The sequence below is a fragment of the Gekko japonicus genome, unplaced genomic scaffold, assembly GCF_001447785.1.
Source record: "Gekko japonicus isolate JY-2015 unplaced genomic scaffold, Gekko_japonicus_V1.1 scaffold2050, whole genome shotgun sequence".
NCBI classification, from domain to species: Eukaryota; Metazoa; Chordata; class Lepidosauria; order Squamata; family Gekkonidae; genus Gekko; species Gekko japonicus.
The window spans coordinates 189,909-203,906 of NW_015167113.1; the positions used below are offsets into that span (position 1 = coordinate 189,909).

Genomic DNA, 13,998 nt, shown 5'->3' on the forward strand with positions numbered 1-13,998 from the left:
AGGAATGGCGATGGCAGGTCACCTGGGGAGAAAGAGGGCTGCCGGTCAGTGAGGGTGCCGTGAGCCAGTGTGTCAGAGAGGGGGGAATGCTGGACTGGGAGACCTTGGTTCGAATCCCCTCTCTGGGCCAGATTCGAGGTGCCGGTGTCCTAGGGGCTGCCCTGAGGATGCTGCTGCCAATTTAAAAATGCTGCAGGGACCTGACCCTGATCAGGCCTGCGGCACGGTGCTCTTGCTCCCCCTACCCCCAGGGGCCTCCTAAAGTGCCAAAACAGCCTGTGTGCGCCTGTGTGCCTACAGCCATTCATTCCAGGGTTTGATACCTAGGCTTGCCATCTCTGGAATGGGAAATACCTGGGGATTTAGAGGGGGTCGCCTGGGGAGGGTGAGGCTTGGGGAGGGGAAAGGCCTCCATGGGGTACGATGCCACAGAGTCCACCCTCCAAAGCCGTTTTCTCCAAGGGAATGGATCTGGATTGTCTGGACATCAACTATTTATTTATTTATTTATTTAATTGCCTTTATACCCCGCCCTCCCCACAAGCGGGCTCAGGGCGGCTTACACAGGGCACGTAGTGCATACAATATCATGCGGCCCGGGGGCTGGATCAGGCCCCTGGAGGGCTTCTGTCAGGCCTGCGGTGGAACTGGCTGTCTTCTGCTGCTGCTTCCAGTTCTGCTACTGCGTCATCGTATCTGCAACTGCTGCATGTCTGCACCTTACAGATACACACCTGAACAGCATACTCAAGATTGCAACAGCACAGCCATTTTGATGCAATAATTCAGAGCAAGAGGTGTCAGTTATCACCAAACACTGCTAAATAAACAAAATATTGCAGAGTGCTGCTGTTTTAAGCGTGTTTTTATTTTAAGTAAAAAAAACACCCCTTTGTGTTTGCGTCCTTTATAAAGTTTCTCTACCTGGCATTCCATTTTATGACCCACGTGGCCTGGCCCAACAAGGTCTCGTTTATGTCGGATCCGGCCCTCGTAACAAATGAGCTCGACACCCCCGCTCTATGGCCTGGCATCCCTGCTGAGCCTCCTCCACTTCCCAGGCGCTACTCTCTTCCCACCCACCTGCACTCTTCAGGGACTTCCCAAGCCGGAGAAGTGGGGTTCCTTCTTCACAGGAACTTGGGCTGCTCCCGTCATATTGGGATCCCAGACTCCAGTGGAGGGTCCCAACCTGGCCCGTAGCAAACGTGGGGCCCACGGGGCCTGGCCCCCTAGTGTTTCTTCTGGGCCCCCTCTTTCCCAGGTTGACCCCAAAGTGCCCCAACCTGCTGCCTCCATTATGCTTTGATTTAATTAGCCGGTGCCCCCCCCGAGGCCCCCTCCCCCAAAATTCCCTAGCTACAGGGCTGGTCCCAACCAATGCTCCCTCTGAGCTGTGGAGTCTTGTGAGCAAAAAATCTACTTCTGTGAGCTCCTGGCATGAAAGTTGTGAGCCAATGATTTGGCTGCTGCATAAATCAGTTGGCTCGGGAGTAGTGTTCCCTCTAAGCCGATTTAGTGTGAGTTAGCTCACAGTTTTTTAGCCTCTGGCTCACACATTTTTGTCTTAGCTCAGGAAGGAGGGCTCCAGAGCAAACTAATCGATGCAGCAGCCAAATTGCTCGCTCACAACTTTAATGCCAGCAGCTCACAAAGTAGAATGTTTGCTCACAAGACTCCACAGCTTAGAGGGAACATTGCTCTGGAGCCCTCCTTCCTGAGCTGAGACAAAAGTGTGTGAGCTGGAGGCTAAAAAACTGTGAGCCAGCTCACACTAACTCAGCTTAGAGGGAACACTGGTTCCAAGGAACATCACCCTAGCGAAGACCTGGCATTTGATTGAATAATGGAGAAAACAGGGGTGGGGGGGAGAGGCATCCAGCCTCTTCTATCGCTGCTGCTTTTCCTCTGCCAAAGCCTCCGCCCCCAAGGCCGTTCCTCCCTCAGCTGTGCCCATCTCCAAGGAATGCGGAGTGATCCTCAAAAAACAGGATCACGAAACCGCGGGGGAAATCGGGCGAAACCGCGGGGGAAATTGGGCGAAGCCGCGGGTAAGAATGCAGCCGCGCGGCTTTGAGTGGGAAATTGACCGATAGCAGCGGAGCAAAGGGAGGCACGACTGCGGGGCAGCTCTTGTGTGAAATCGGTCCAACAGTTCAAGGTGATCGGAGGGTCTGGGGAGTTTTCAAAATTCGTTCCCTCCCCCTTCTTTTTGCCTACTGGCCTTTACCCCCCCCCACACACACACCCCATTAGGAAGAGGAGACCAATAGGCTGTGGCCAGCCCCCACCTGGACGTTGGCAACCCTTTGGGAAAGGGCCAGGCGCCCCACGCCTCCTCTCCAGTTTTCCCATACAAGGGCCCCCAGCCCATGCCTTACAGATAAATGGGGAAGTCAGAGTTTCTGCTGTAATACCTGGGGAGGGGGGGGGAATTTTGGTTGGTGGAGCGTGGGGAAATCTGGGGGACGCCCCAGCCACACCTGCTGCTCCTCTTGCAGCAGAAGCAGCAGCAACTCCGGCTCCGCTGAGACCTCTAGTCCTCCTCTAGTCCTTCTGATTGGAGAGATGCAATTCCAGGCTGCTTTTCTGTGTAAGCCGTGGGGGGGGGATCTCCAACTCCCCCCCCCTTTCGCATTTTACAATTTCATTTTATTTTATTGCAATCTCTTTTTTTGCATTTTTAAATATCTTATGAGACTGAAGCTTCCATGACTGTGCCCAGGGTCGTTTTGGAAACCCCATGCACATCTTACATTAATATATTTTTTTAAATGATTTTTGTCTGAGGGGGCGGTGCTCATCTGTGGGGGGGGCAAGCGTGGTTCCCCATAACAAGTGACCTAAGAGGCGCTCAGATTGGTAATATTTTTGAAGCATCGGTGAACTAGTACATGGCGAGGAGTCGGGATCTCTTGCAGTGCCCTGGAGGGTGCTGGGTATAAGGCGTGAGCCACGCGCAACTGCACACAGCCCAAGCAGAACCTTTCAGCATCCTCAGCAACGTTGTGATAGATTCAAAGATGCACACTTTTCACTGCTGTCCTGATGCTGCCAAAGCTTGAGTCCGGGGGCACCTTTCAGAGCAACAAAGTTTAATTCTGGGCATAAGCGTTCGTGTGCTCGCACCTTTCTTCAGATACTGAATGCACACTGTTATGTATTGAGACTAAGCCATTCCTTAAGCTGCACCAGGAACAGGTCGAGCTTACTACTTTAGAACAATAGCTCACCAGGATCCTGGGGCTACCCAATAGATAAGTAAGGTAAAGGTAAAGGTTTCCCTTGCTCGAAAGCCAGTCGAGTCTGACTCTAGGGTTGCGGTGCTCATCTCCGTTTCAAAGCCAAAGAGCCAGCGCTGTCCGAAGACGTTTCCGTGGTCATGTGGTCGGCATGACTAGACACCAAGGCGCACGGAACGCTGTTACCTTCCCACCGAAGTGGGACCTATTTATCTACTTGCAATTTCTTGCTTTCGAACTGCTAGGTTGGCAGGAGCTGGAACTAGAGACGGGAGCTCACTCCGTCATGCGGCACACTTGGGTCTCAAACTGCTGAGCTACCGACCTTCCACAGCCTGCAGTTCAGCGTCTTAACCACTTGAGCCACCGCAGCTCCTAATAGATAAGTAGTGTCATGTAAATAGCCTATCACTGGGAGTGGGTGTGTGTTGGGTGTAGCATTTTGCATGCTTATAAGCAGGGCTCCAGCCCTGCTAGTTGTCTTGTAGTTTGCTGAAATCACTTAATAAACCAGAGCTGATTACTGCAATGCATCTAGAACCCAGTATTTAACACACACAAATTCAACTTTGATTATCTGAATGGTGCCACTGGACTTAAACTTTCTTCTGTTGCTTCAGTCCAACACAGCGACCCACCTGGATCTCTCTTCAAGTGGTGCTGCAATCGTAGATTGGCAATCAAGGCAGGGATGTTCTAAATCGATCGGTACCTGGCACTGTGCATGGCACCTGACCCTGTGAGGGCTACAAAACACTTGGGGTCCCCTCCGGGAGGAAGTGGGAGGGTGGCTGGGAGCCGCAGCTTCCCTTGGTGCTGGGACCCGTTTCTTGTCCCTTTCGGGTGCTGGAGTCTTCCAGCTCAACTGGGGGAGGATTCAGGGGTTTCTTCTCCACTGCAGGTCTCTAAGGGGAAATAGCAGGCCTGGCCCCACAGGTCGCCCCTCACCTTTTTGCATCCGTGGCTCCCCCTCTAGCACCGCGGCACCGTTCACGGAGACGCTCCGCCCCTCAGCCTCTACTGAGTCGAGTCCGAACAGCATGTGGAGGGCCTGCGGGAAAAAGAAGGGGAAATGACAACCTCGCCCTGTTCCTCAGCACTGCATTCATGGCTCATGCAGGGTGGACGGTTCTTGGGGCCCCTCAGGACCCGACGGCAGAAGCTGCCACAGCCAAGAGGGACCAGTCTCTGTCCGGCACCCATCCTACTCCCCAGGGGAAGGACCGGGCTGCCCGGTGCATGCACACAAGCACGTTCCTCAAAGCACACATTTTTCAATGAACAAAGGCAAGCTTCCAGCCCGCAATGAGCAGAAGAAAAGTTTGAGGGGGGAAATGGTGACTGTCAGCAGGCGCAACCCACAGTGAATGTCTCTTGTGCGAGGGAATGGAAGCTCTCCACGATCTCTGGGGACAGATCCAAAGAATCTGTTCCGTCCAAGGTGTGTGTGTGGGGGGGCCTGAACCAATCCCCTTTTCTTACCCTCATCTCCTCAGAAAGCCCCGCAAGGGCCAGTTTCTCTGTATCCCATTGGTGCCCCACTGCCAGCACCACCACATCCTTTTCTTGCCCTTCCCCCAATTTTAAAAAAATCCAACTTAGTCCTTTGAAATGATTAAAGATTGTTGGCCAAACATACACAGACTGGCAAATGGAAATCATGTGCGCATTTCCCCGTTTCATAGACGGGCCAATAAAGGCAGGCTTCAAAAGAATTGGTGCCAACAAACAAAAAACCACTGTGATAAAATTAACAATGACACGTTTACTAATTCTGTGAGCATCAATTTGTGAAGCTATTCATCTGACAATATAGTTAGAGAATTCTGACACAAGCAAAGCAAAGTCCAACATAATCATATCCTCGATGAGCACACCGGTTTTTGCACACATTTGCTTTGGACTTTGCTTTGTTTATGTCAGAATTCTCTAACTATGTTGTCAGAATAATAGCTTCACAAATTGATGCTCACAGAATTATTAAATGTGTCATTGTTAATTTTATCACAGTGGTTTTTTGTTTGTTGACATGAATCTCCGCACTGTGACCCCTTCTCTGGCTTTTCTGATTTCAAAAGAATTGGGCCCAAGCCACGGCCTCACATCTGCAACAGTGTGAGATGACGAGAAGGGATTCTCTAGATGCTCAGAAGAACTCTTTACCTTATTATGGTGCCTTTTCTGGGTCTGAGGCCTGGCCATCCTGCTCAGCTTCTGGGGCTCACCCTGGGCTGTTTTTCTTAGACCTTTCTCACGGAGGTTATTTGCCCCAGGTTTGATGGTACTGGGGAGTGGGTCCCCCCCCCTTCCCCACAGCCTCTTCTGAGGTTTCTCCAGCTTTTCTCCAACATTTCCTAAACCTCCTTTGCTGCAAAGTTTTGGGAAAGATCAGAGCAAAGCTTGGGGGGCTGCTGTTTGGATTGGGTGGGAAAGTTTGGATTTTCCTGGTCCCACCTACATGACAGCCATTTTCCATGACCCCCTCCCCAGCAACTCTTTCCTCTCCTCTCCACCAAGGGGCTCTTTTGCTTTCTAAACCGGGGTGACTTGAATATTGTTCTAACACAGGGGTCATTTCCTGTGGGAGCACACAGGAGCAGAGCTCCGGCAGTAAGGAGCCCAGGGGGCAGGCACATGAAACAAGCCCTGCCCCCTGCTCTCAGTAGCCCTCAGTTGGGCCAGTAGGAGCAAGAAGCAGCCAGGTAAGTTGCAGAGCCCCCCCCTCGGCCCGCCTTCAGGGACCACCTCTCCCTCCTCTGCGAGGGCAGATCTGCACATTCCTCCCCCCCCCCAACAGCTAGCAATCCAGAACAGTCCAGTGGAGCCTGAGTGGTGGGTGTTGCCTTCTGACACACTTCCGGTGATGTCAGGAGGTGTGGCATATGCAAATAAGTTATGCTAATGAGCTCCTGCACCTCGTTTTCTACAAATGACCCCTGTTCTAACATAACAATCTGTCTATCAGGTTTCAGAAAATATTTATTTTTTTAAAGTAAATCTCCAGATCCTTCAGTTGCGGTGATATAAGGTGAAAGGCATATCTTGACAGCAAAAGGGGATAGAGACTTACTTTAAAAAAGCAATAAAGTTGGGGATTCAGAGGACCTGATACACAGACTGTCAAAACAATAGAACGATATTCAATTACTGATCTTAAAAACCAACGAAAATGGATTGAGGCGGGGTGGCCACGGCACGGGGCCTGGGGCCGGGAAAACGTGGGGCAACCTGCCACGTGGAAGCCCTGCTGCCTCGGTGCTGCACTGGCAGGCGAAGCAGTCTCAAGGACACCATGCTGGCCTGCCACGTGTGGCAATCACTTCCCGCCACAAGTGTAAACTCTGGAGCTGTGTCCTGCCCCCCCTTACCCTGTGGCAGAGGCCGGGCAAGCAGCCCCCCCGACCAGAGGAGACTTGGACAGCCCAGGTACCGTCAGACGCGGCGGCAAAGGTATACGTGCAGTTCCCGTGGAAGCGGAAATGTTTGCCGTCAAAGCTGCGATAGTGGATGCCCGCCCAGGTCACGCAGGTGGCAAAGGCCCGCCGGAGATGCCCCGAACGAGCCAGAAGCGCCGAGGGGGCTGATGGCCTGAGCAGGAATACTGGTCTAGGAAATCTCTTTTAATCAGTGGCCTCCCGGCTATCAAGCGCTTCAGTGCAGCGTATCAGTCCTCCTGATGTTTCCCCCCTTGTTTTGTCTACATGAGACAGGCACTGGCAAACCAGCTCCGAACATCATTTGCCTTGAAAACTGCCAGGGATTGCCATAAGTCGCCTGTGACTTCACGGCTCTTTCCTCCGCAACCACCAGTTTTGAGGCCAGTAGCGGAAAAAGAGCTTGTGACCTATGGACAATGTCCAGTTAGCTACAGCTTCTCTTCTGAGCTATACAGTACGACACCTTCAGACTACATAAAGCCATTATGACTTGAATTCTAGTGATACATATTTATTTTATTTATTTATTTAATTGCATTTATACCCCGCCCTCCCCGCGAGTAGGCTCAGCGCGGCTTACATAGGGCACGTAGTGCATACAATATAAATGGATAAAACAGTTAAAATTCAATGCATCGGATGCAAGAATAAAAACTCCCAACAACTTGTACAACAGCGGGGGAGGACTAGGGCCGTAAATCGATGTTACCCGGCCCACCGGCGGCATTGCTCTATAATGGCACGGTGATGGTAGTGGCAGTGGCGGCTCCTACTCAAAGGCCTGGCAGAAGAGCTCCGTCTTACAGGCCCTGCGGAACTATAATATAGCAGGAGGCGGCCAGGTGCCACCTGGAGGCTGGCAGCCGTATCGATACAGTACAGGAGGGGGGGGACGAGAGTCCCCCTGCCCCAGTAGTCTGCTCCAAACCAAGCAGCGGGGCAGATCGAGGAAGTGACCCTGAGGTTCTGAGGCTGAGGAGAGGCCCGGAGACTGGGGAGGGGAGGGGCTTCGGGAGGGGAGGGGCTTCGACGGGGAATAAGGCTAAAGTGGCCACTTTCTCCAGGTGAATGGATCTCTGTCACCTAGGGATCCGTTCTTAATCCCAGGAGATCTCCAGCTGCCCCCTGGAGGCTGGCAACCCTAGCTGATGCCCCAGTGTGGCATTCTGTTGTCCATGTTTTCATACATAGATTGTGTGTGTGTGTGTGTGTGTAATGATTCCTTGTTTTTTTTGTGTGTGTGTCTCTTTAAAGGTTTGGTTGCATGGCTGTGGTAGATAGACTAGAGTGGTTGAGAGAGGCCAGTGTGGTATGATTGGTGGTTGAAAGAGAAGGGGGGGGGTTTGGAAGTGAATCTGGGTGGATGAGTATGTGAGTCAGTCAGGAGTTTCAGTTACAAGTTGACAGTTGATGTAGACAGGCAGTTCTGTGTTGAAGCAGTTAGAAGTGGACAGCTGCGGTTGTTCAGTGAGAAAGAGAAAGAGAGCTGAAAGCTGAGCATATAGGAAAAAATAAAGTTTAAGTGAAGAAAAGTTAAAGGAAAGTCTGAGTGTCATAACAAAGTGGAGTGAAACAGTGAACATATAAGGCATTGAGATAAACAAGTGTCACAAAGTTACATGAAAAGATCCCTGTCAGTGAGGGAAAAGATTGTGTGTGAGACCAAAGCAATTGTTCAACATTTACACATTACTAGTTACATTGTACCACCCTCTTATTTAGTAGTTATTTCAATAAATCCTATTTTATCCAAGTTTATACCAGCTCTGAATGAAATACTTCCCAGAACCACATAGTTCCTCGTAAGCCTTGAACTCGGTCTACCAAACTAGTAAGAGCAACATTATAAGCATAAAGGTTGGGAAATCCTTAAAATTTCCTGGTGGCAGCAGAATATACCCAGTTAAACCAAATAAAGAGAACTTTTAAAGTGAAACTAGTCCTCCCCAATAAGGAGGGCATCACAGTGTGTGTACACACACACACACACACACACACACAAGTTTTATGTCCCTGGACCCTGCTGCATTGGTTCCCCAGCCCTCCTTGTTGAATTAAACCTGATTTGTATTTCGGGTTTGTAATGTATTCATCCCCAACCGCGGAGGCAACCTGGTCACCATGTGGTCAGGTGAAGTAGCAGAGCTTCGGGAATGAGAACAAAGGGTCAAGCGGATCCTAGCCTGCACCAGTAGGAGGGCTCGGATCTCGACCAAGAGCCTATGGATCTCTCGGACACTCTAAATAGCCAATCACGGGTGTGGTGTGTGGGGGTGTTTCCTGGGTTATATACACCGGCCTGCGAGCCGGCTCTTTGTCTTGTTCTGATCTAAGTAAAAATCTGAGCTGAGATCGCTCCCGTCTGCATACTTTTCAGGGTTCTACTTGGCAAGACCGATTTCACACAAGAGCTGTGACGCGGTCGAGCCTCCCTTTGCCCCATTTCTATTGGTCGATTTCCCACTCAAAGCCACGTGGCCGCATTTTGACCCACGGCTTTGCCCGATTTCCATCCTCAAAAAACAAGATCACGAAACCGCGGGGGAAATCGGGCGAAACCGCGGGGGAAATCGGGCGAGGCCGCGGGTCAGAATGCAGCCGCGCGGCTTCGAGTGGGAAACTGACCGATTGCAGCGGAGCAAAGGGAGGCACGACCTCGGCGCAGCTCTTGTGTGAAATCGGCCCAACAGTTCAAGGTGATCGGAGGGTCTCGGGAGTTTTCAAAATTCGCTCCCTCCCCCTTCTTTTTGCCAACTGGCCTTTAACACCCCCCCCACACACACTCACCATTAGGAAGAGGAGACCAATAGGCTGGGGGGGGGCTGATGCTCTCTTTTTTTGTCAGACCCATAATTTCTTCCCTCAGCCTCAGTCGGTGGGAGAAACTGGACTTCCCACCGTGACGGGGCCCGTGGGACTCTTGTACTCTCCGCCGCAAATCCCTCTCATGGGTAGTCAGGGGGCCATCTAACTCGGCCTCCTGTTTCTTACGGCGGCCAAAGGGATGCTCCTGGGAGGCCCACAAGCAGGGCGTGGAGGGAACAGCCTCCCCCACGCTTCCTCCCCCCCCCTTTATCAGATGGGATCCTGCTGGGGCTCAATCCTGCCTTTGGCTCCCAGGGTCCAGGAAGGGTCTTGGGGTTGTCTCCACTTGGCCTACCAGCTCTGGCCTGGGACATTCCGGAGATTTGGGGGCAGTGCCTGGGGAGGGTGGATTTGGGGGAGGACTTCCCCTAGTACGTACAGTGTGCCACTGCATTTACCCTCTGGAGCTGTCTGGAGACCAGTTGTCACCCCAGGAAATCTCCAGGCCCCACCTGAAAGAAATACATGACCTGTCCCCGTCCCCCCACCTTTCTTGGGCACGTAGGAGCAGCTGAAGCAGATGCCGGAGGAGGAGTTCTTCCAGCTGTGCCCCCCAGGGCGGCCGCAGCACTCGTCTATGCTGACCAATGAGAGATTCTGCATCCCTGGCACGTCCTGGCACTGCCAGGTGGAAAAGCAGCGGCCTGCCAGCCCCATTCCTGGAAGGGGGTGGGAAGAGAGGAGAAAGGGAGGGGGGAGAGAACAAATCAGAGAGTAGGCTACGGTTCATCCCCCAAATGTTCTGCCACTGCAGGGAGCCCAAGGCAGCCAACATGTGCCAAACAGGGGCCATTTTGCATTTAATTAACAGATACTGTTCAAATTGAGGCCCTCTTTGCCACCATGGTATTCACAGGAAACCTGAAATTGATGTATAGGGTAAACGAAGAAGGAGAAAGATTAGATTTATACCCTGCCCTTCACTACCCGAAGGAGTCTCAGAGCAGCTTCCAATCTCCTTTCCCTTCCCCTCCCCACAACAGACACCCTGTGAGCAGTGTTCCCTCTAAGCTGAGTTAGTGTGAGCTAGCTCACAGTTTCTTAGCCTCCAGCTCACATATTTTTCGTTTCAGCTCAGGAAGGACAGCTCCAGAGCAAACTAATTTGTGCAGCGGCCAAATTGCTCACTCACAACCTTAATGCCAGGAGCTCACAAAGTAGAATCTTTTGCTCACAAGACTCCACAGCTTAGAGGGAACATTGCCTGTGAGGCAGGTGGGGCTGAGAGAGCTCTTTTGAGAACTGTTCGTGAGAGAACAGCTCTGAGACAACTTGTGACTGACCCAGGGCCACACCTGCAGCTGCATGTGGAGGAGTGGGGAATCGAACCCGGCTCTCCCAGATCTGAGTCCGCGCTCCTAACCACTACAACAAATGGGCTCTGACAGTATTAACTGCTCTTTGGTTTTCAAATACTTTCTCCCTAGGATTTTTGCTACTATTTTATTCCTGTACTGCCAGTATTTAATGAAGTATAGATCCCCCCACCCCACCCCAGTAGCTGGTATCATGCTTCGTGAAACTCTCAATGTTCTTTCTCCCTTCTGTAGCTTAGTTTGGGATCTATTTCATGCCCACACCAGGTGACTAAAAGACATTTTCAGTTCCATGTAAATACCTCAAAAGTGCTTGAACTGTGAGCACAGCAAACAGAGAACTACCCTGTCAATCCAGCATGGTTACCAGACTTGATCCTGGGAGAGTCAGGGAGGCATGGCTGCTGGTCGAGCTTTGGCCACGGAGTGGAATATCACAGCTCCGGGCATCCCCCGGATGTGCAGCTGGACCTCACATTCAGGACCTGGAACTCTCTGCAAGCAGGGGATCTGTGGCCTGCTCTCTCTCTCACCCACCCACCCCAAGTTCCAGCTCCCACCACGCCCCACTTTACCTTCTGAGCAATGGGGTCCACTCCATCCCTCACAGCAAGCGCGCACTGTGCGGTTCCACACCAGGGGCCTCGTGTCCTCGGGCCTGCAACAGAGAAGAAAACAGGTATGGAGCCAGCCACGGCGGAGGCAGGAAGTGTGTGCAGTTCTGGTCACCACACCTTAAAAAGGATATTATAGCTTTGGAAAAAGTGCAGCAAAGGGCAACTTGAATGATAAAAGGGTTGGTACACTTTCCCTATGAGGAAAGGTTAAGGCGCTTAGGGCTCTTTAGCTTGGAGAAACGACCACTGAGGGGTGACATGATTGAGGTTTATAAGATTATGCATGGGAAAGAGCATGTAGAGAAAGAGGTACTTTTCTCCCTTTCTCACAATACAAGAACTCAAGTGGGCACTCCATGAAACTGCTAAGCGGTCGGGTTAGAACGGATAAAAGGAAGTACTTCTTCACCCAAAGAGTGATTAACACATGGAATTCACTGCCACAGGAAGTGGTGGCAGCTACAAGCATGGACGGCTTCAAAAGGGAATTAGATAAGCATATGGAGCAGAGGTCCATCAGTGGCTATTAGCCACAAGGTACACACACACACACACACCCAAGTTCCAGCTCCCACCGCCCCCCACTTTACCTTCTGAGCAATGGGGTCCACTCCATCCCTCACAGCAAGCGCGCACTGTGCGGTTCCACACCAGGGGCCTCGTGGCCTCGGGCCTGAAACAGAGAAGAAAACAGGTATGGAGCCAGCCACAGCGGAGGCAGGAAGAGCTTTGTCCTCTCTCAGAGGAAGAATGTGGCACCTTTAAGACTAGCAAAGTTTAAATCTCTGGCTATCAGCTTCCATGGGCATCCTCTGAAGAAGCGTGCATGCACACGGAAACTCATACCCAGTATTAACCAAGGCCAACCCCACTTAGCTTACAAGACCTGGTGGGACTGGGCTCGCGGGGGCCATCCCGGTCAGGACCAATCTAGCCCCAGGCACATGCCTTGGACTTCCTTTTTTAAAACTTTACTAAGCAAAACCTCGTATGGTTTTGCTGGGTCCAAAGTCCCCTTTCTGAAGGATGCTGAAGATGCCATTTTGCAAAAGTTGTCTTCTTCACAGCATTCATGTTTCACAACCCAATGATAAAATAGGTTACCTTGAAAACATGTTACATAAGAACAGAAGAGACGCCGATGTTGGATCAGGCCAAAGGCCCATCCAGTCCAACACTCTGTTGTCACACAGGGGCCAGAAATACCAGGGGCCATCGGGAGGCCCAGCAGTGGGGCCAGGAGGACACTAGGAGCCCTTCTCACTGTTGCCCCCCCGCCAAAGCACCCAGAATCCAGAGCATCCCTTGCCCCAGACTGAGAGTTCCTATCTAGACCTTGTGGCTCATATGCTTTCCCTCCTTCACTCTCCCTCCAGCATCCCCCGAACTATACTGCTGTTAGTTCACAGGGGCCCTGTGAGTGACCTCAAGAATCTACTTCCCAGGGGTCGGAAGTAACTGCCTGGCAGTGGGGGACACAGCAAAGACCCAAGTCCCTTCCACGACGGTGCTCAGGATCCAGCCTGCCACCTTCTTCTGTAGCAGCTTCAGGACTGATGGTTTTGGACTTGAACCACCCCCAACTCTCCATTTGGAAGGATTCAGGAACGGGATTTATGCAGCCAAAGTTCCGTCGGGTGACACATGCGTGGAAGTGGGAGCAGGGTCTTGCCCCTGGTTGTGTCCCCCCCCCCGGTCTTACAGGGCACATCAGGACTGATGGTTTTGGACTTGAACCACCCCCAACTCTCCATTTGGAAGGATTCAGGAACGGGATTTATGCAGCCAAAGTTCCGTCGGGTGACACATGCGTGGAAGTGGGAGCAGGGTCTTGCCCCTGGTTGTGTCCCCCCCCCCGGTCTTACAGAGCCAGTTCTGCCCTCCGAGGGCCGGGGTGCAGTGGGCAAGAGCCAAAGACGCCTCTTCACTGACACAAGATGTTAAATCAGGGGGACCCGAGGGTTTTCCACTGCCTTGCCCACTCTGGGATAAGCAGAGCTTGTTGTGAGATGAGGAGCAAAGAGCCCCTTTGGGAGATCTGGGATTGGAGCCTGGGGAGAGCGGGGTATAACGCCATACAGTCCACACCCAAGGCTCCCTCTAAGGTGTGCAGTCCTGTGAGCAAAAATTCTACTTTGTGAGCTCCTGGTATTCAAGTTGTGAATGAGTGATTTGGCAGCTGTATAAATTAGTTTGCTCTGGAGCTGTCCTCCCAGGGCTGAGACAAAAATGTGTGAGCTGGAGGCTAAAAAACTGTGAGCTGGCTCACACTCACTCAGCTTAGAGGGAACACTGCTCTTGCAGAGTGCCGGGGGTTGGACTAGATGACCTGCAAGGTCCCTTCCAACTCTCACATTCTAGGATTCTATGATTCTGTGCATTAGAGAGTTGGACATTTTGTTTCTCTTAAATTATCTTGCCAGCTCTGTGCCTGGTTTAGCCCCATACGACCCTGGCAGGGCTTATATGCATACCAGGTGCAAGCAAGCAGAAGCCCATGAAAGTTTGGACCACAAACATT

General features: G+C 51.8%; 1 protein-coding gene across 1 annotated transcript in view; it reads right to left on the minus strand.

The window, feature by feature from the left end:
• The window catches only part of SSPO (SCO-spondin), a 184,388-nt gene that overhangs the window by 165,188 nt on the left and 5,202 nt on the right, over nucleotides 1–13,998 (minus strand). The window contains exons 3-6 of the mRNA XM_015412955.1: nucleotides 11,436–11,518; nucleotides 10,033–10,203; nucleotides 6,611–6,822; nucleotides 4,191–4,293 (exon numbers count right to left, since the gene is read on the minus strand). Coding sequence (XP_015268441.1) covers nucleotides 4,191–4,293; nucleotides 6,611–6,822; nucleotides 10,033–10,203; nucleotides 11,436–11,518 — 569 coding nt within the window. The remainder of the gene's footprint in view (nucleotides 1–4,190; nucleotides 4,294–6,610; nucleotides 6,823–10,032; nucleotides 10,204–11,435; nucleotides 11,519–13,998) is intronic.